General features: G+C 39.7%; 1 protein-coding gene across 2 annotated transcripts in view; it reads right to left on the reverse strand.

Annotated features, from left to right (window-relative positions):
• The window catches only part of tcf4 (transcription factor 4), a 257,661-nt gene extending 240,879 nt beyond the window's left edge, over positions 1-16,782 (reverse strand). For both annotated transcript variants that reach the window (XM_080867581.1, XM_080867580.1), the window contains exons 1-4: positions 16,656-16,782; positions 16,460-16,551; positions 16,091-16,129; positions 11,631-11,703 (exon numbers count right to left, since the gene is read on the reverse strand). In XM_080867581.1, the coding sequence (XP_080723707.1) occupies positions 11,631-11,703; positions 16,091-16,129; positions 16,460-16,531 (184 nt within the window). In that variant the 5' untranslated portion in view covers positions 16,532-16,551; positions 16,656-16,782. The remainder of the gene's footprint in view (positions 1-11,630; positions 11,704-16,090; positions 16,130-16,459; positions 16,552-16,655) is intronic.
• Between the last annotated feature and the right edge of the window lie 4,559 nt (positions 16,783-21,341).

Genomic DNA, 21,341 nt, shown 5'->3' on the forward strand with positions numbered 1-21,341 from the left:
TTCAAGCATTAACAGCTAATTACCAACACCTTGTCAACTGAAAATGACCTTGAAGGGATAGGCATGTCACTCGCTAATGGCAGTAAACTGCTACCATCAAAATATTGTCAAGCTGAGGAATATTGGCTCTTCAGTCCAATAATTGAATCAAGACATTAAACAGCTGAAACTAGATATTTGCTGATAAAATCTTTATTCATATTTGCCCTGTGAAAAGAAAAAGTGTGTTCACTTTGCTGTCTGTCTTCCAAACCACTCTCCACAGTTAATGACTGGTTTATACTTGAAGCATACAAATCAGACAGGTAACCAGCTGCAGGTGCACAACAGATGCTTCTAAAAACATTCACTTTTGATGCCAGCCAAAAGCTGATGAAGACCAGCAATTAAACACTGCCACTTTGTCGACCTTCAGTCTACTTATTACAAAGTGCTTAACAAAGTAACACAACACTGCTGGCGCACCCATCCAAAACATCAGCGAAACTAAACTTACAGACCATTTACACATCTATGTCTGACATCCAGTTACAACAAGTCAAAGTCAGCTTTTGCAGCTGGACGTGCAATAATGATAAATGTGAAGATGGTCCCAATTTGCGATAATATTGTGACTGAAATATGTTTAAAGTGTATAAAAATGAAATTAGCTAGTACTGGTCAGTTGATCTGAAAATTAGTTATAAATGCAGAATGATAGAATGCATTACACATGGAGAGGCCATGTGCTGAAGAAATACATGAAGTATTAGTTATTAGACAACCTACTGTACTGCCCATGCCATGGCTGACCAAAAGGAAGCTCTCTTACATGGGATTTAATGGTGTGAATGCCATATTATAAACCAAAGCAAGAGCTTTATGTAAGGACTCAGTAAGAAAGGCTTGGAGACCTGTTAGTGACCATCTGACAACAAGTCGCTACAGAAAAATGTGTATTCCCTGACTGAAATTGGTTACAAAGAGGTTGTTGCAACAGAAACCTCCTTACATTACCTTAGTTGCCATGGTCACCGTTAGCCAGCATGAAAGGTGAACAGATGCCATCAAGGTAAAGTTGTGCCTGACCACTGCAACAAACGCATTTCAAAAGTTTACTATGAAGAAAGATGGTCTCAGTTACCAGGTTGTTACCAGCAGAGATGTGCAGTAACGCATTACTTTTTTTGAGTTACTATTGCAAAAAAGGTAATTAGATTACTGTTACTTTCCCGTAAGCACGCTGCATTACTGTGTTACTAAAACCGTAATTTTTTTGCGAAAATGTCTCATGACAGTGACGTAAGCGAGTGCGACGTTCGTGGCAACAGCTGTGTGCAGATCAACAATGGATAATATAACGAGTGCGGGAGAGAGTATGAGCGTGCAGCGTTTAAAGCGTGGAAGTACTGACCTTACTTTGAGTTTGACTCCGTAAAAAGTGACAAAAACATTAGTGTCCGCTGCTCACTGCGTGGGAAGAAAACTTCTTTTTACAGTGAAAAAAGCACCAAATACGCTGCCGCTGGAATGTGAAATTCACAGAGAAACTGCCGGATCCTTCCACAGACCGCTGCGGCACACCTGCACCAGGGCAAACCTCCGCCTAACTAGAGCAACAGGACTGCTGAGTCTTTGATTTTATTTATTTTCTGCTGTGTTTTACTTGCATCTATTTGAAAGAGTGAGTGTAAACACAAAAAATATTTTATTTTCTGTGCTGGAATGTGCAGAAAATAGGTTTAAATGTTAAACAAATTTCTTCCAGTCAGAGAATGTTGCATATAATTTAATGTTTGCTTGATGCATAACGTTAAAAGATTAAAACTAATAAAAACAAGTTTTAAAAAGAGATTTTTCCATTTGATTACATTTTGTATGATGGATTATGTAGAAAAAGTAGAATTGGGCTGAAAGATCTATCGCTTTATTACCTATTTAGGGGATAAATCATGTTTTAAAAAGTAACTAAGTAACTAATTACTTTTTTCAAGTAACTTGACCAACACTGGTTATCAGGTGCACTTTTCACAGTTTTACTACTAAGCAACTAAGCTAGCAACTGCCAGCAACCTCCTGAAACCATTAATCAAACAGTTTGCTTAATAAACTCTGGGAAAGGAGGCAGGAGGTCCCTGACTGGTCTCTAGGCCTAAGTGATGGGGCTTTGGCAAAAAATCCACAGCAACCTCCAGCAACAACTCGCAAATGGTGAGGAAATATACATTTTTATCTCAGACCAGTGGTCGGCAACTAGTCTCTAAGCCTGCGTAACTGAAGCCTAAACCTTACAGGTGACTTTGGTGCTTAAACTGAACCAAACACCAAGCCCAGAAGAAAATGCTTTCAGCACAAGTCTCACACATGAGTTTGCATTGTTCTTTTTTGAACTGGAAACACCACCGGATGGTAAGAACCAATGACCATTGGAAAACTAGCTCACAATGACAGAAACTGTTCCTACCTTGAAACAAAAATCTGATCGAAACACAGTCAAATAAACTCAAACTAAAGCTTTAGAATTCAGTTTAGCAAGAGAAAATTATTCTATTTTAACCAGAAGCACTGGATCAGTTCGCATCTGCATACATTTTCACTGACAATAACCAAAGCAAGCCTAAACAACAAGTTAGCTGCAACTCCTCACCTCTCAACTACCCAACAAAGTTAGCTTGAACTCACACAAAAAGTCTGGATTATCAGCTTATCTCACCAAGTCACCAGAAACAGAGGATCTGGATCTCCTCTTTTAATCCATTTCTGCTGAAAGCAAAGCCCAAAACACAGAAACAAATTTTAAAAAAATGTTAACTGGACCAAGCTCAGTGGCAACTGAGAAAAGCAAGACTACTCTAAACTTAAGATCTCAGCCCAGCCCCTAACCTTTCAGTGTCGTCTTCGGGGAAAACATATGGAGCTCCGACTCGGTAGCGAGCCGGCCCGTCGAAGCAAGCGGCACGTCAATCTCCTGAGCTTTGAGAAAAAGAAAAAGCACACAAATCCATGCCGAGTACTTACAGGCGCTAACCTTGAAATCACTGCCATTATTAGCAGAGTCATTATTAGCATTAGAAAAGCAAATGGGGCTAATAATATTTGCCATTATGGCTAAAAACGCCTATTAATCCCTAATCCGCACCACAATTAAGAGCATGGTTGGGTGTTTTTGTGAGTCGTTCTGCATCGCCTTGCCGGGGAAATGAGACAATTTAACAGCCTCAGAGGCAGAGAGAAGGTGGGAGGGTGAGGTATTGAGCGACTGGCTCCTGCTCTCCATCTCTATTTTGAAAGCGACCAGCCGGGGTGTTTTTGAGTGACGGGCGTAACGGAGGCAGATTTGACTGAATAAAGACAAGAGGGTGGTGGTGGGGGCGTCACTCGCCGCGCTGAAGCGCGTTATCTGTCTCGGTACAAGTGCATCAAATCAAACGGGAGAGGGGATATTATTAAAGCAACCCCCTTTTTTCTCCGCTGTGAACTGTGACTTAATAAGCTATGCCAATTAGGAGAACAAAAATCAGGCATGCCATCGGGGCTGTATCTGCCCTTGCCCAAATTTCTCTGCTAATGCGTGAAGCTCACTGGCAAAGGCGACAGAGCTGCTGCGTTTTTTTTTCTTCTTCTGTTTGTCTTTGGTTTTGACAGGAAAAGAAAGAAGACACTGGGGTGGAAGGTGGGACAAAAATAAAACGGGATAAAGCTTACTGATTTGGCGATCATTCAAAGAGATGATGTTTTTAAAGGAGGAACGCTGATGTTTTTCTCCCCCCAACAAATCTAATGAAAAGAGAAACATCAACCAGCTATGGATTTGTTCTTCTCAAAAGTATTGTTTGTATATTTACATTGGAATATCTTATTTCTCGGTGCCATCTAGCTCAGGAGCTGTCCAAAATGTCATACAAACCCAACAGTAAGCCACACTGCGGTGGCTGTTTTTGGCTCATATTTAAGGAAGATTTGCTTTCAGCCTCAGACTGTTTCATTTGAATCTTCTTTAGAACCATGAGCATGTGCAACTACATGGTTTAGAGTAAACATTGTTTAAAAACTACAGTACAGTACTTTACAGTGTTTTAGGAATATATACCAAAACATGTATAAACTCATGTGGAGGTTCTGATGTTGGCTTTGAGTGGCCTGGTCCACTCCAGGAAATCCAGGAAATAACAGTAACCTCTTAACCCATAACATTAGTGATGTCATGTATTCTGCTGGCACCACAGAAAGCAACACAGTTCTTCTCCACCCTCCTGGTGACCAGGCCGATGAGTCCTGCCTCTCTGAAGAGGTCAGAAAAGGTTTACAATAAACCCATTAAAAGAAAAGAAAAAAGACAGTTTGCTGGTTTTCTGATGAAGTCAAGCAACACAACCTGTGAGTATTCCTTAAATAAAAGCACACAGCAAGTGAAATTAGCCCATTAATAATTAAAATACTGACGATGATGATGAAATGATAAAGGACAGGACACCAATCCCAGTCTTGGTTTGAGTCACTCCAGCACCAAACTTCAAAATGTGTCTTCTTTCTGTCTGTCTGTCTGTCTTATACTTCCTTGTTTCAGTTCTTTGCTAACCTTTACTATCTTTAATTTCTTCATATCCCTTCCCTTTTCCTTTTCCCATTGTTTCCTTTCACTGATTCATCAGTTCCCTCCTTCCTCGTGTTAGTCTTTTCTTAAACGCCTTTAGTAGTATCGTTCCTCTCTTATTCCTCACTCTTTTCCTTCTTGCTATAGTTATGCCTTCTTGTCCCTTTTCGTATTTCCTGTGTTTCTTTTGACATTTACCATCTAATTTTGTTCTTTTTGTCCATCATTCACTCACCATTAAATTCTTACTTTTTTAAATCAGTTCTCCATTAACCCTTTATATTCCATTTCCTTTGTTTCTTGCTTCCTTTCAACTTTTCAACTTTTTTCGGTTCTTTCTTTCATGTTACGTCCCTCTAAAATTTCTCCCTCATTCTCTCCGTTTCATTGTTACCCCTTCCTCTCCTACTTCTCCATTAGCTCCGCTCCATCCCTTGTTTACTTTCCTTACTACACAATTTCTTTGAGTTTTTATTACTTGCGTAACTTTTCATTTCTTATTTCATCTTAATTTGATTTTATTTCTGTGTCCAATTATTTAAAATTCCTCTTATTCTGTTCTTTCCTTCTTTTGTTTCTTCCTTACTTCCTTCTTTCCTTCCTCTGTCACCTTTGTTTCTTTCTGCTTCCAGGAAACACTTCCTTCATCTCTCAGTGCCAACTTTAAGACACATGGCAGCAGGGTTGATGGTTTGCCCTCACACTGCCAAACCTCTCTTTCCTCCCACCCCCACCCTCCATGGTCCCAACTACACACATAAACACCTGCCCACACATATTTGCTTGTTCAGACAGACAATTCAAAAATCAATGCCTCAAATCTCTTGCACTCATTTTTTTTCCAATGCTCAACCTTCGTTTTGCTGAGGACACACACATTTACACGCTCTCGCTCGCTCACACACACACACACATCTCGGTCGCCTTCCAACACCACTGACAGGGAGACAAACAGCGGATCTGAGAGGTTACAACGGCTTTTTTTTTTTAAAGAAAAAAAAAAAGAGGAAAACACCAAAACCAGCCAAGACCTGAAATAGACGAGTGGTGGCAGCGGCGGTGGTTTTGACAGGCAGAGTGAAGCCGCTCACTGAACGGCTTCATCCAGGAGGAGATTAGAAACACACACACACACCGAGTTTGAAGTGTGCATTATCTTTCCAGGGATGATCCCAAAATAAACAACAACAACAACAGCGAAATCTCTCAATAATTAAAACGCCTAATCCACTTCCTGGTTGGTGATGACCGTGGGCTGAGCATGTCAGCCGAGACTGTGCGGTGTTCATGTTTAGATGCTTTTGTGTTTTAAGGTGAATTTATGGGCAGAAATACAAGGGCTTACACGGAGAGGTACATTCACAGCTTTGTGTGAAGGCTGTCATTTCAGAGTTCAATCTCTACATAAAGACATGGTTGGGAAAATGTCACTCCTTATCCTCAAAAGCATCAGATAAACCAAATCCTACAAAATATTTTTAGCCCTCTGCCTCGTCTCACTGAGACGTTATTTTTATATTCAACACCTCCAGGCTCTTCTTACATCCAAACTTTCCTTCACCACCTATTTTCTACAGGACGGGCTACTTTCTTTAGTTAGGATATATAGGAATTTAAACACAAAGACATGTGTTAGTGGAAATGTGAATTACTGTGGAGCAGTGCCCACAGAACCAAAGATCAAAAACTGTACTGAAAGCAGGTACTGCTCGGTGATCAGTGGTCCATTTAATTCTCAAACTAAAGTAAAATTTCACATCAGGGTACAATTAAACGATGCCCTAAAAAGGCTTGGAAGAGATCCTTTTCATATGTCTTTTCTAAGTAAGTGAGTGTAAATCAGCTTGCTAACTAACAGCAGGTTGAATGTAGCAACATTCACCTTGCTGAGTCTTGTCCTGTCAGAGGTTTCTTCCTGTTAAAGGGGAGTTATTCCTTTCCACTGTTGCCCAACTGCTTGCTCAGAGACGGTTGTCTGACTGTTGGGATTTTCTCTATATTACTGTAGAGTCTTTTTTTTTTTAAACAAGGATGCCGACACTTGGCATCTGCTAATCTGCTAATATACAGGTCAATCTCATGTGCCACCGTCCTAAGATAACAGCCAAGCTAACATTAAATCAGCTCAAGTGAAAAAACAACCAATACTGGGTACACTTAGCTCAACAAAACATCATCTCAATTCAACGTAACCTTTGAAAAGAACAAAATCCGTCACCTAGGGCGATCGTGGCTCAAGAGTTGGGAGGTCGCCTTGTAATCGGAAGGTTGCCGGTTCGAGCCCCGGCTCGGACAGTCTCAGTCGTTGGGTCCTTGGGCAAGACACTTCACCCGTTGCCTACTGGTTGGTTGTCAGTGGGCTCGGTGGCGCCAGTGTCCGGCAGCCTCGCCTCTGTCAGTGCGCCCCAGGGTGGCTGTGGCTACAATGTAGCTGCCATCACCAGTGTGTGAATGGGTGGATGACTGGATGTGTAAAGCGCTTTGGGGTCCTTAGGGACTAGTAAAGCGCTATACAAATACAAGCCATTTTACCATTTACCTACTTTTCGTGCAAATACCTGTGTCCTTACAATATTATGGAAAACCAGTGCTTTTATTACATGTTCTTTACACTGGAACCTATGCAGCACGTTTTTTAGAGTACCAAGGGTCTACAGAGAAATTTATGAGCAGCAGAAAGGTTTGCATTAACTTGTAATGCTTTGTCAAAAGGTGATAAATGTTATTGGGTTATTATGCTCAGCATATTGAAAATGTTTAAACTATTGTGAGCTAAGTTATGCGAGACTATTGCATCATTTGGTCTATGAGGGTACCCATAGAGCAGTATATAATAAGGTGATAAGATGATGTTGTATCCATTCATTTATATATGCACAAATGTTTTCTTGATTGACATTTCTAAACTTATCAGGATCATTCATTAGTATGGCTACCAAAGCTCTGAGTCATACTACTGGCCTTTTAAGTCATGTTTTTCCCGATTTTCAGAAAACGTGACCTGACCCCTGACTGCGAGGTGGAGATTACTGAGATTTGAACTCATCTGAGATTCTTAGTAGATGCACCTATGGCACCAATTTGACATTGATGCATTCACAAACTTAGGTGTCCACGTCCCCTGACCTTTGACTCAGCAGGGTGACAACAATGTCCCATCAATTTTTTATGGCAGAGAAGTAAAGAAACTGATTGAAAATTAGCTAATAGAAATCTTAATTTCCTAAAGTCTAACTTTAGGTAGGCCTACTTACTGGCTGTGTGAAGAAACACAAAGTTCTCTTTTTATGAAACATCAAGAATTTGTACGATCAAAGTTTGAAATCATCATTTATGTGACTTTAACTGGAAGAGTATAAACAGCTTAAGGTATGCATTTACAAACAGAAGTAAATACTTTACAGGACTGAGCATGAACACAAAATTTCAAATGTATGAAAGTGCATCATTCAAAGCAGAGTAACTCCTGTCAGTCTACAGTGAATGGACCCCATTCCATGTCAGCACGTCCCAGCCTATGGCCTCAACCCAGCCTTTGGAAACCGCTCCTCTCATGGTTGTGTAGGTCTATAGAGTTCTAATTAGCTGCATTCACAAACAGCACCAGGCTCATCAAAATGCCGAGGCCTGCAAAAAGCCACAGCAGGGGTGAGCAGAGCGCGCGCGCACGTGTGTGTACACGAGGATATTTAGATGTGTGTGTATGGGAAACACAGTGTGATTTGTATAGTAGGGTAAGCGTATGCGCGTGTGACTCCACGGTGTGTTCCTGTATCAAAAGAAAAAGAAAAAAAACAACAACAATCCTAACATGAAGATACACTTTGAGGCAGCAAACCTAAGGCCTAAAAAACGCTACAAATTCACTTTTTTTTTCTTTTGCCAAAAATCGTAACATTTGTCATCCTCCCTCGCATTTGTATGCACGGCACAGGAGCAAACAACATCACTGAAACCGCGGAGCACAAACAACAACAACCACACAACGAAGCAGTAAACAAAGAAGATGCCTCGCCATCTCTCTGTATTCCAGCCAACTAACAAAATGGCTTCCGAACGCCGTTTAGAGGCAAATAACAGGAGCGGGAGCAACAGAAAGGACCCGGCTGTTTTCTGTGAAGACCTTCCAGAAAACACTTTAAACAGAAAGTATCCTACTGGTATGGTGGCTGAAGGCTGATTAATAAACACTGCAGATGCTGCCGAACATACACCAGACATACCGCAATGCAATCCTGTGAAACACATGAGGAAAATGCACCCAAACATACAATGTGATCTCAAAGCAAAGAACGATGCATCCAACCACAGAGGTGGCAAAAGGTGGAGAGCGTGTGCTTATTAACATGAATGCACCTCACTGAGTAATGCAAATTTGTTTTACGTACCCATTGCAAATGTTATCAACATACAGTATAAGATGCACAGGACAGCATCTGCCTTCTTTTTTCATCCTTTCACTTCATTGGCTGAACCAGAACAGAAGCATAGCAGGCACTTCCAAGGATACTATTACAATTAATTACAGCACCTCAGTAACATTATTTTTCATGAAGATAACTGATAAAATCATGGAGCAAATATGTTTTTACATATGTGCATGTCAGCCTATGTGATCAAAAGTCTCAACCATTCCAAAGGCTGAAGCTGTTTCAAAACTGCTAAACAAAAAAAGAGAAGAAGAGTAATGCTGAAGAAGATGTCTGGTAACAAAAATAATAGCTTTGCTCATTTAACAGGGTAATGGCTAACCACAAAGGAGCAGAAATGAATGGATGAATCATTTTCATGGAAAACAGCTACAGTACAAGTTTATTGCCCTAATCTGCTTTCAGTCTTAGATCTGGCCAGAATGGGTCTTAGATATCCCCAGGAGGCAATTTCAATAAGTGGATTTCAGCCCTTTCTGAATATATCTTGGATACATTAAGACCACCCGTCCATCCATCTATCTATCTATCTATCTATCTTTCTACTTTTCATTAGCAGAAGGAGCTGCACAAGAGGGCAACAGTCCACGCAAAGATAGCTAGACCTCCTTTGGACCTGATCACCTCCTCCTCTTCTGGTGGTACACCGAGGTATTCCTGCGACAGATCAGGCCCAGGGTCTCCTCATGGTTGGACGTACCTGAAACATCTCACCTAGGAGCCCAGGAGGCATCCTGCTCAGATGTCCGTATCTCTAAGGGTCATCCCAGACACACATTGAAAAAAGCTCACTTTTCATACAATGGGTGGGGTACCAATGTAGATTGCCAGTAAATCAAGAACTTTGACTTCATGCTCAGCTCAGAAAGGATCCAATCCAATAATCTCCAGCTCCATTCTTCCCATACATATGAAAAAACAAACAAACAAGCAATCCTGAATACAAAAAAACAAAGAGCAAAACAGATATAATAAGAACCAAGTGACAAATTCAATAAATGACTGGACTATACTTACACTGTAATCTCTAACTTAAAACGCTAAGCTGGCTAACTGTGGCCATGCCCCCCAAAAGACACAACCTACAGCTAACACAATGTGAGAAGTCATATGTAACAGTGGTAAAACTGGCAAACTGGGACAGAATACACAATATTTTGCTTTTTCAATTTTCTCTTTTAATTCTGCACCTCACTAAAGTCAAGTTGACAGTCGATCAAGTCCAGAGTTATTAGCATGGGAACATTTAAACGAATATACTAAATTAAAGTAGGCCATGTTGGTCCAGCAGTTTTACTGTTGTCTTCTTTTAGTAATGCTGAGCTCTAAGATGCATGGCATACGCTGCTTTGAAGCATCTAATAAACCTTTGTGGAAGGACTGAGACTGATTATTGTTCCAAATAAATGAGTCTCTGCGTGGAGGTTGATATTCCTGACTGCCTGTCATCAGCGGATCACCATAAATCTAAGAGGCTGAATTAACTTTAGGATGACAGAATAGTATTACTACTTAATCAAAACTTTAGCACTACTTTAACATAAATCAACTGCTAACTTAACGGTTCAGTTAACACATTTTTTGCATAATTTAATTTCGCCAGTTTTCTGGTTTAACTCCTTGAAAATTAAACTCTGTGATAAGTGCAATAGCTGAGCAGTGCTACAAGGTGATGCTTCTTTCATTTTTTTTTATTTTTTTTTGTGTCGGGGAATAGTGGAGAGGTTTACACACTAGAAAATGTAGCTGTGGTGACCTGGCATTTTATGGCTGATGTTCAGTACAGGTAAATGAGTGGAAGTGTGCCAGCGTGGAAGTCCACATTCCCTAGGTCAGCATGGTGTTACTAGCACCATACAAGTTGCAGGTTGTGCAACTGATCATTTAATAAACATGTGTTATCACCTCATGCTTTTTCATGTAGTGGCTAAAAGGTATCTATCGATCAGTTTGAAACAAAAAAGTAATGGGTGGTTTGTATTTACTTCTCTGAGCGTATATATGCAGGGGGTTAGGGATGATGCACAGCAGACACATCACTGAGGATATATTGGCAGTCGCCCATTAATGAACTGAATTGTGAGTTAACTCGAGAATTATCTACTTCCTCTTTTTTGAATAATGTTAAAAACAACAATGTCCCCGGATTCAAGAAACTGGGTGATTTGTTTTTTGTTGTTTAAATAAAATACATAATACGGAGACCATTTTTCTACAAACAATGTAGGAAAGTATTATGAGACAGATTTAAGGATATTCAAAGTCATATAATCAAACCAAGCAATGTTATTGTTTGTACACAATACGAGTAATGTAAAAATATAAACAGTATGAGTAAGCTGTGTTCTTAAATCGTCAAGCCAAATCTCATTTGGCTTTCAAGTCCGCTTGAAATATAAAGTAACCCACAATGCAACACAGCATAAAAACCAAAAACTGCATATCCACGTATTGAACACTGTTACCCACATTAGAAAATTCAAACAGCAAACAAAGCAGCAGTGAGCAGGTGTAAGAGGAAGGAGAGGAGGAGGCTGAGGAAAAGAGCAGAAGAAGAAGGAGAAAAAGAAGAAAAAGAAGATGATGAAGTGAGGGAGGAAAAACAAAAAAAGAGAAAGCTGACGTACTTGAGCCGGAGAAATGTCCGCTCCCCAGGGAGGTTGGCCCGTTCTTTCCACTGCTAACAGGAGGGGAAAACATCTACAAGACAAACAGAGTGCACATTACCTCCGAGAGCACTGACACTGCACACAGCAAGACACATCTCTACAGAAACGTCAATGCAGCTACATGTGAAAAGCTTCATTCCAAAACGCCAATCCAACATTTGGCTGAGAGCTGTCAGCCCCTCATCTCATTATGGTCTTATTAGGAAATGTCATAAATTTAATGGTAACATGTACTCCCCCCCCCCTTTTTTTTTTTCTCCATAGGGTATACTGTCTGTTTTTTAAATGCATGATGTCTTGTTTTGGAAGGAATCTTTGTGTGGATGTTACCAAGGAAAGTGTCCAAAGTGACTAGGGCTGGGTATTGGTTGATTTAATACTAATAAGATACATCTGTTCAAGTGCCAAACACTTGACTTTGAGAAATGCCCCATTTGTTTTTCAAGAAGTCAAAGTTGTCACAGAAGTTCTCATTGCTATACAAGAACTTCAGGAACTCTGTAAGGAAAATTAAACCAATGTATGCATCTTTCCAAGAATTTTATGCCGTTTGTTTTGTTTTTTAAGGAAAAAAAAGATGCAGTTTTGCAAAACAATTTTGTAACTAACTGGTATGTCCAGGGTCATATCCCAGGAGAGGTCAAGGAAGTTAAATGTCAAGATCCAAAACAATGCCAAGAAATTTATAGTCAAGTCCCAAGTGAAGACAAACAAGTCCCAGGTCACGCATGTGCACATATGGGCAACAACACCCATATCAAGACTAACATGTCCAAGTCAAGTCCTACATCAAGACTGGCAGGTAAATCCAGGGTCATGTTTAAATCCAACAAAGGTCAAGTGTAAAGCTCCAGTAAGTCAAAAGACCCAAATCGATGCAATCATAGTCATGTCCCAAGTAAAGACAAGCAAGGTCTAAGTCCTGTCCATGAGAAGATAAGCAAGTCCAGGGCAAGTGCACTCGAACAAATGAAAAATCATATCCCAAATCAAGAGCAATATGTTATGAATTATTTTGTGAAACGGTCGAGTCCTTCATCAAAATGTGCAAGTTCCAGGGGTCAAAGGTCATGTTCCAAAAAGTTAAAAGCCAAGTCCCAATGCAAGGTCAAAAGATCCCAGAGTTAAGATGAGTAAGGGTCAAGTCCTGCAGAGAAGATATTTCACATCTTAACAAACATGTCAACAGTCCAATGTTGAGACAGGCAAGTTCCTAATCATGAGAAGATGACGTAAGTCCAACAAGTGAAAACTCAAATCCCAAATCCAGTCCTTCATCAAAACATGAAAGTTCCAAGTCATGGGAAGAGGGGAGTCCAGAAGTCAGTATCTTAAATCAAAGTTCCCACTCCAAGTCCAGATCAAGTCCCTAACGTTCAAGTCCTTTAGAGAGTAACATTTTTAAATATATAGAAATTTAGAGAACCAATGCAAGTGTAAATTTTAGAAGAAAATTGAACTCAAAGTAATCCTGTCTTTATGCACTTTTATATAAGAAAAAATAAATTATTTGCAGTCAACCTCAGGAGAGGTACAAGAAAATGTAATGTTCTTAGGTATCGTGCTGATTGAATTTTATTGGCTGCTGTAAAATAATTAAATAATTCAAAATAAAATCATCTACAGAATGATGTCATATCCTAATTTAAAAAGGGAATCAAAGGCACTGATATTAAAAGTAAAATTCAATGTACAAGTTTTTATTTTGGAGTTTTAGTCAAGAAATCAGATTCCTGACTTTGGTCAGCACCTCTTGATGCAAGGTTTTGGCCCTTCTCTGTTTTCCACTTGATGCTATGGACACATTTAGGTCTGCACTCAATCCTAATCAGAGAATCCCAGCTCAGAGCTAAACACTGAAATGAAGACTTGGTGTTCCAAAACACTGTGGGATTATTTTTGTGAAGCGGAGAGAAATCAAATTCCTCTTTCAGCATCTGTGAAAAATAAACAGGACCACTTATATCGCCTGCTCACCTTGGTGAAAAATATGTTTTCATTCTAAAGTGTCACTTTTGCCAAATGTTGGATGGCTTATTTTGGAATGAAACACTTCATATCTACTTCATATCTGACTTAAACATATGAGATAATCATCAGAACTAGTCACCATCTGCTCTACACATCTACAGGAAAATCAAGCCCACGTTAAGACAGACTGAAGCTGAATACTGATTCCTGCCGTGCTTCGAGATGAGCTACTGTAAAGCTTTACAACAGAACACTTCACGCTATCAAAGTGAGACATCTGACCCTCACAGATAACCCCTCTGGATGAACATCAGGCCCGTGTGTTGGCATGGTTGACCGCAAACACACTCCGAGCTTCACACTTACAGACGGTACAAGACTGTACTAAGTCAAGGCGTTCAAGAGGCTTTTGGTTTTATTTCAGATCAACCAGAATTCTGATAAATTAAACCCTGACCCAAAGCAGCGAACACTTGATCCATCACTGTTCTTAATGCTGCTTGCTGGGCCTGGAAGTGCGTCTGCCGAACAAGGAGGTTGCTTGCTTGTGTATTCAATCTCTCTCACAGCTGCGACAAATAAAGAGGGAAAACAAGCGTTGGGGAGATAAACGATCTAACTCGGACTATTAGCGGGTCTATCGATATCCCAGTCTAACTGCTTTGAGCTGCTGGTGTCAGCTTGTGGGCGTGTAAGGACAGATGATTGAATAAATTAATGTTCAGTCTGCGTTTATAATGAGCGGAGACACATTTTAGCTGCTGCTGCCCTCCTTTGTTTGAAATTTTTTTTTCAAATTAAGACGGGCTGATTGACATATCTTAAAAACCTGTTCAGTTTTTAAACCAGGGAAAATGCCTTTAATATTAATGCATTATCTCTTAAGGACAATAATTATTTTTCTACTTTTGTGCATAATTTAACTTCTGATTGAACTTTTCGGCATTTTGCACCTATGATATAATATCTAAACAACCTTTTATACCATTTATAATATAACCCGGCTTACTAGATATAATAGCACTATGAAGAATATTTGTATCACAGCAGCATCTCCTTGCCATTGGAATTATAAAGCAATTTACTGAGTCTATTTTATTTTATTTTATTTAATCAAATATATCATATTTAAAATATTCAGTTAACCATTGTACAGGATTAAAATTTGTAAAATAATTTGAGCCTTTTATTTTGCTTCTTTTTAAATATATGCCACTATTCCCAAAGTAATTGAATATGTTGTGTGTGCCACTAAACTGGAAATTAGTCGTGATTTCCGTCGACTTTGGGCACTTCTTATTCTTCTACATGGACTTTAACGATAGTTCTGCTGTAAACATGGTAAATAGAGACCTACTTAGCTAAGAGAGTGTGTGTTCTATAATTACAATTTTTCTATAGACATATTCTGATGTGTGTATGAAGTTATTAAATCTAAAAAAAATGCAACAGGGGTTAACTTGTATGAGTTGATGCACAAGTTCTTATCAACATGTTGCACTCAAATAATAAAAAAAGGGTAGTGCATTACAAGACACTAATGTGTAGGTTGCATGGCTCTAACAACAGATTTTCTAGCAGGCCTCAGCTGTGCATTCAGTCAGTCATGAGACACACTATCTTCTCTTTGGCATTTCATTCCTGTAAAAATGTATATTTTATGATATATTTCTCATCAAAAATTATTTGTAGCACACTCCTGTTAAGTCACTTGCATGCACAGGCCATGGCTGTGATATTATGCTTTTACAGTATTAAAATTAATATAATAACTCACAACATTGCAGGTAAATTCTATTTGCATGTTATGCAGCATCACTGTACCCATGTCCCTAATACTATTATGATATTATGATACCATTATGTTCATGCTGCTTCTCAACGTTTCATAACCGGATTAATGTAAGTCAGTTTTTTCCCCTCTCATCATTTAGGGGTGTTTCTGATTTTTTTCCCCCCTCTTCCTCCTCCTCTTCAGACCAAAGTTGCTCCCAGAGGAGGAGAGGCGCAGAGAAAACATGGGCGAGAGCGGGGACTCTATTTCCTGTCCGTCAAGTTCACCACTCAGGCTGTTCTCTTTAAAAACACACGCACACTTTCAAACCCAATCGCGGGTTTGGACATTTAACAGCAATGCTGCAGGAATATTTACACTGCGGGGACAAAGTATGACACATTTCCCTCTCCTCGGCTGGCTGTCTAGCTGTCTGTCATGCAGGTTCATGATTCAACATCGAGCCTTTTTCTTTTTTCTTTTTTTTTTATTTGCATGAAATATTCTGTACGAAACGGTGCAGAGTGCATGGAGCAGCCTAGAAAGTCACATAGAAAAAAGGAAAAACATTTACTAAATCCTATCATGGGTAGAAAGATAAAAAATAATAACAACAACAACAATAATCAGGCTACACATGAAGGAAAAAATGACTTAAAATGAGATATACTACCATGGATGTTGGGAACATTTTCAAATCGCTGTTTCGCATCTATAAGACAACAAAATTACTAATGCAGCATCACAATTCTCTGCACACACAAGCAAAAAAATTAAACAACACAAAACCAACAATATGCACTGACTTTCTGCAAGTTACTCTACATAAACACACAACTTTTTGTGCAAATAGTTAAAAGACTGAGTGAAGGCTAAAATATGCAGGCTGGGCTATGTGCCGTGCAACTCATACATTAAAAATGTAAACAGTGGTGGATGTAAAGCCTACAGAACGCCTTTATTCTCCTCTACGGCTTGCTCTCACATGATACCTGTCATTTTATTCATATTAGCGATAAGAGAAGAAGGTGGATTTCCTTACCGCGCTGAAATCCAGTAAGTCACTCAGTTCCTTGTCTGTTCCCAAAGCTGCCATCCGCTGTTGATGATGCATTTTAGCAAAATCGCACGGACCTAAAACATGGAAACAAATGGAGAGACAGATAGATAGAAGAGGATGGGTAGACAGATTGATAGATGGAGAGATAGAAAGGACGGAGAGAAGAGAGGAGGAAGACCTCGGCTTTTTTGCGCACCGCTCCGCTCCCGGATCGCTTTTCCTCCACAGCGAAATAAATCCAGTAAAACAACCTCAAAGCCTCGAAGCAAATCTAGTTTTCTTTCATCCTCGGAGTAAGGGTTCAGTCCCGGGTTCCTGGTTTTGGCAGCAGGAAATAAATCGCAAGAAGAAGAAAAAAAACTGACAGGAAATAAAAGAAGGGGGGCGACAGAACGGGAGTCTTTTCGCGTGTGTTTCAGTGTTTCCCCTGCCAAACAAGTCCGACCTCCCCGCGCTAACACGCAGTTTGTCCGCCGCGGCTGACTGTCAGGCTCGCATACGATATAAATAAATAACACTTTGTGTCTCAGGAAGGAAGAATATCACCTCCGAAATGTGTAGTGTTTGTTCTGCGTGTGTGTGTTTGTGTGTGTGTGTCTGTGCGTTTGTTTTGCGTCAGCGGAAGAGTCCAGGCAGGCTGAGCGCTCCTCCTGACCGGGCTGACGGTGCCCTCCGCTCGGCTGCCGGTGCTGAAGATCCCCCGGTAAGCAGGACGGATCCCATGTGCGTCTGGCACAGCTTCGGCGCGATAAATGTGATCGTGCGGCCACCTAGCTTACAGTCTCGTTTAACACCACTGAGCCGAGCGCCGAGCTGCTGCTGCCGCCGCTGCTTCAGGAGAGAGCGGAAAATCCACAGGAAAATAAATAAATCTCCAAGAAAAATCGGGTTTGTTTCGCTGATTGATTGGCGCGGTGATTGGCTAGTTTGATTTGGATTAATTGGGCTAATTGAGGAAGGAAAAGGTTATTCCTTCTTGCCCCCTCCGGAGTTTGCTAACTCTTTTGTGCTTGAATCCAGTCAAATACAACTTTTAAAAAATATAAATCTTTTAAATATGTTGTGTATTATTTAATAATAATATAGATTTATTCTTTGTTTTTTTACAACTCATTGTATAATCACTTTTAGTGCATCTCAGTCTATGCTCATGTCCCTCCATGAATGCATGAATCTTGATGTTCTGCGTGTCTTTTCATTAGAGTTTGCAATGAAACAAGTGCAGTGTTTGACCTGTACGGTAACCCCCCTATGGGTCACCACTTAAAACTACAAGAGTACCAAAACTCTCTACTCTGGAAATACTTTGTAATTCTCTCTCTCTCTCTCTCTCTCTCTCTCTCTCTCTCTTTGTGCAGCCCACAGCCTGCAGGTATAAAATGACTGGCCTATTTCTGCAAATTACACCCTGCATGTGCGGGTTGCTCTCACAGAGAAAATGCCAGGAAAACACACACACACACACAGGTGCAGGAACAACATAAAGGCTTATTTGTTGCCCTTGCTGTTTGCCTTTTGCCAGCCCTCTACTCTCAGACAAACTAAAAGTCACTTTATATAAAATAAGAGAAAAAAAAGAGTCACCCATTCATATGTTAAAAAAGGGTGTTGATAGGTCAAGTTGGAGATGAAGTGGACAGTAAACACACCACAGTTTTCTTAATCCACTTTTTTAAAAGTTGGCAGACATACTGGATTCTCTTTCCAGCTTTACTTTGTGTTCTTTTGTAAAGCACTGAGGAAATTACACCATAGGGTCCTCTATTAAAAGCTAATACTATGATCCTGTTTGCAGAAAGGGCCCTGCGTTAAAACGTCTTTTTTAGGTGTCGAGCAACAAGCGAGAGCCTGCTTTGCCAACCTCCACCTGTTCTGTGACCCTCAGAAAACACATCACAAGTGGGACTGAGAATTATATGATCACGTGTGTTTATAACCTTTATGTCTTTTTTACATAACATTCTCCTCAAATGTCTATTGCAACAAGTTTTCCCAACTGTAATCAATGCTCCTCTCTGTGCCACCAACTAAAAGACTGATTCATAATAAGCTTTTAGTGAGTCTTTTGCATTCTTAGTAAAACAAAGTGGATTTTATGGATTTCTAGAAAAGGTTATTTAGAATAAAAAGCTTTAATTTATTTTCTTGGTAAATGATCCTAGTTTATTCTTTGTAAACTCTGTTAATCTAATACTGATGCAAAAAATATGAATAATAGTGCAGCAGGAAGAAGAGAATCAGTGGGTCCGCATGTGAAGTTATGCAATATTAAAAATGTTTAAATTCAGACACAACAGGACTGTGTAAAACGTAATGCTCCTGTAACTGCTTGGTTACAGTAAGAGGAACACCTTTCTCTGCTTCCTGAGTTATAATAAAGATTTCACTCCAGATTGATTTGGTGACACCTTTGGCCAACGGAAGGAACGACAAGCTCCCTGACTGGTACAGGAAATAAGCAGTTTTCCCACTTCAGATATTAGTGGGCGATTTTAGGGCAACTTTGACCATGTTTTAACTACAGGAACTGTCCCCTTAGGACAATTAGGCTAATTACAGTGACTAGAACGAATGCATCTTGTGAAATTTGTTTTAATAATGAAGATTCAACAATGTTTCTTGACTGAGGCTGAAAAAGTTAGGCCATTTCTTTTAATGGCCACTTAAGTGTGGCTTCCAAAACATGTCAAACACATACACTCATGTAGAAAAGTCCAACTTTAGTTTTGTAGTTATGTTTACAGCCTAGCTAAAGAAGAAAGTCTAAATTATAAGGCATAACATGTGACCACCTGCCTAACATAGTATTGGTGCATCTTTTGCTGCCAAAACACAAATAGTGGATTCCACTAGGACCTGAAGGTGGAAATCATTCCTGAACCATGTTTGATTTATGGCAGGACACATTACCCTACTGAGAGAGGCCGCAGCCATCAGGAAATGCCGTTTCCATAAAACTGTGTACATGGTCTGCAACAATGTTTACGTAGGTGGTGCATGTCAAAGTAACATTCACATAGTGCAACCAGGTGTTCCCTAGGTAAGTAGCGCACATGTAGCCAACCATTCATGTGAGGTAAAACAAAACATGCTACATCAGACCAGGCCACCTTGAGTTACAGTAACCCATCTGCTAGATCACACTACATTTTACAGCTAGACCTCATTTTTGGATTTAAGGCTGAGACTGTGGTAGATGTAGCAGATAGCTGTCATTGGGGCTTCTTCCATCAATCTGAGCCTTCTAATTGGATCTCTCTGTCATATTTGTGGTTTTGGTTCCCCTTGAAGCATTTTAATTAGACTTATGCGGCATAAAAACACAGCTGTAGATGCTTCTTCGACCACCTGTAACACTTGTTACAGGTGGTTGAAGAAGCTATGTGAGCTTGCTAGCTTGGCACTCCACTCAAAAATTGTCACTTATGACTGCAACAAAGCAACACGGTGGCAGCCACAACACTAATGTTGATGTTTCAGTCCAGGAAACAATGAGTGATGTCATGATGGGCCATGGACATGCATTTCTTTCGTGCATGCATCTCACCTGATGCTGAACCTAATGAATTTGTGTGCAGATGTGTGGTGAAGATGTGTGATCACGTGATTGCTGCAGAAAAAAAATCCAACAGATGTCTCTAAAAGCTTTTTGCAAACCTTAGAAAACTAGTGTCTTTAGATGAGAAATCTTAGGAGACTCTTGAAATACAGCAAGTCTTCTTGTTCCCAGGATGATTATTACAACAAGTCAGTTTCTCTGATTTCCTTTTAGTATTTGTAAAGGTTTTGAATTGCAACTATACCGGATCTGATTTACTACAGAAGATACACAATAATGCTTTATATATTTTAGTCACAACTGTAACAGAAAATATTAATTTGATGCTCAGCAACCTTGTAAAAATGCCAGCATACCCAGAACAAGGATATAAAAAAGACACATTTAGCAGCTAGGTAGTTTGGAAGGTTAAACATTTATCTGAAGTGATAAACAGCATAGAAGTATGCTGCTTTGGACCAGAGCTAAAAGAAGAGTGAATTTAAGACTAACATACATCTAGTGGGCATAAACAAAACTCCGGTAGAATGCTAATGGTGAACTTTGAGTGGTGTGTTTGCTCTCCTGGTAGCCATCTCAGTTTATTTAGTGATAAAATGTCAACAATGTGTTTAGAGTTTGTTCTGCTGCCAGAATGAAAACAATGACAAATACGACAAAAAAAGACGAGCACTCAAATGTTCAAGTTAGTCTAGTACACTTTACTACATTTGTATTACACAACTGTATATCTAATTATCACTTTTCTTTTCCCATATGGCTAACACTAAATGGAATTTGGTGACTTTCCGTGTCTTTAAAATGACACCAAGACATGGTTTAATTGGCCTCTTGCTGCTTCTCTTCCATTATCAGCGGGAAGTCACTTGAAGTTCAAACAACATATTTTGGTTTTGTCTGGATGTTAACCTTGAACCACAGCAGGAACACAAAAAGTCCAGTACACATGTTGGTCAAACGTAAGTAAAAAAAAAAAAACTACATTTGATAGAGAAAAGTTATTCCATAATAAACTGGAAAGATATAAGAAAAAGGTTTACTCAAACTTAAACAACCACCACTGTATCTGGAGACAAGCCACAGATTAAAAACATCAAACTGCTGAAAATCGCTGTAAAGTTTTGAGTACAACGAGCAAGGTTATAGAGCAGTCGTGATGAAAAGAAACAATGTTGCCTAATGGTGCAAAGGATGAACTTAACAGCGGTTTTGTGTCTTCGATTCCAGTGTTTTCTTTTTTTTGACCCGTCCATTTCTCCAACTACACCTTTTATATCATTGTCCTTCCTTCCCATCACAATCATT

This window comes from Rhamphochromis sp. 'chilingali' (assembly GCF_963969265.1).
Source record: "Rhamphochromis sp. 'chilingali' genome assembly, chromosome: 2".
In the NCBI taxonomy this organism is placed as follows: domain Eukaryota; kingdom Metazoa; phylum Chordata; class Actinopteri; order Cichliformes; family Cichlidae; genus Rhamphochromis; species Rhamphochromis sp. 'chilingali'.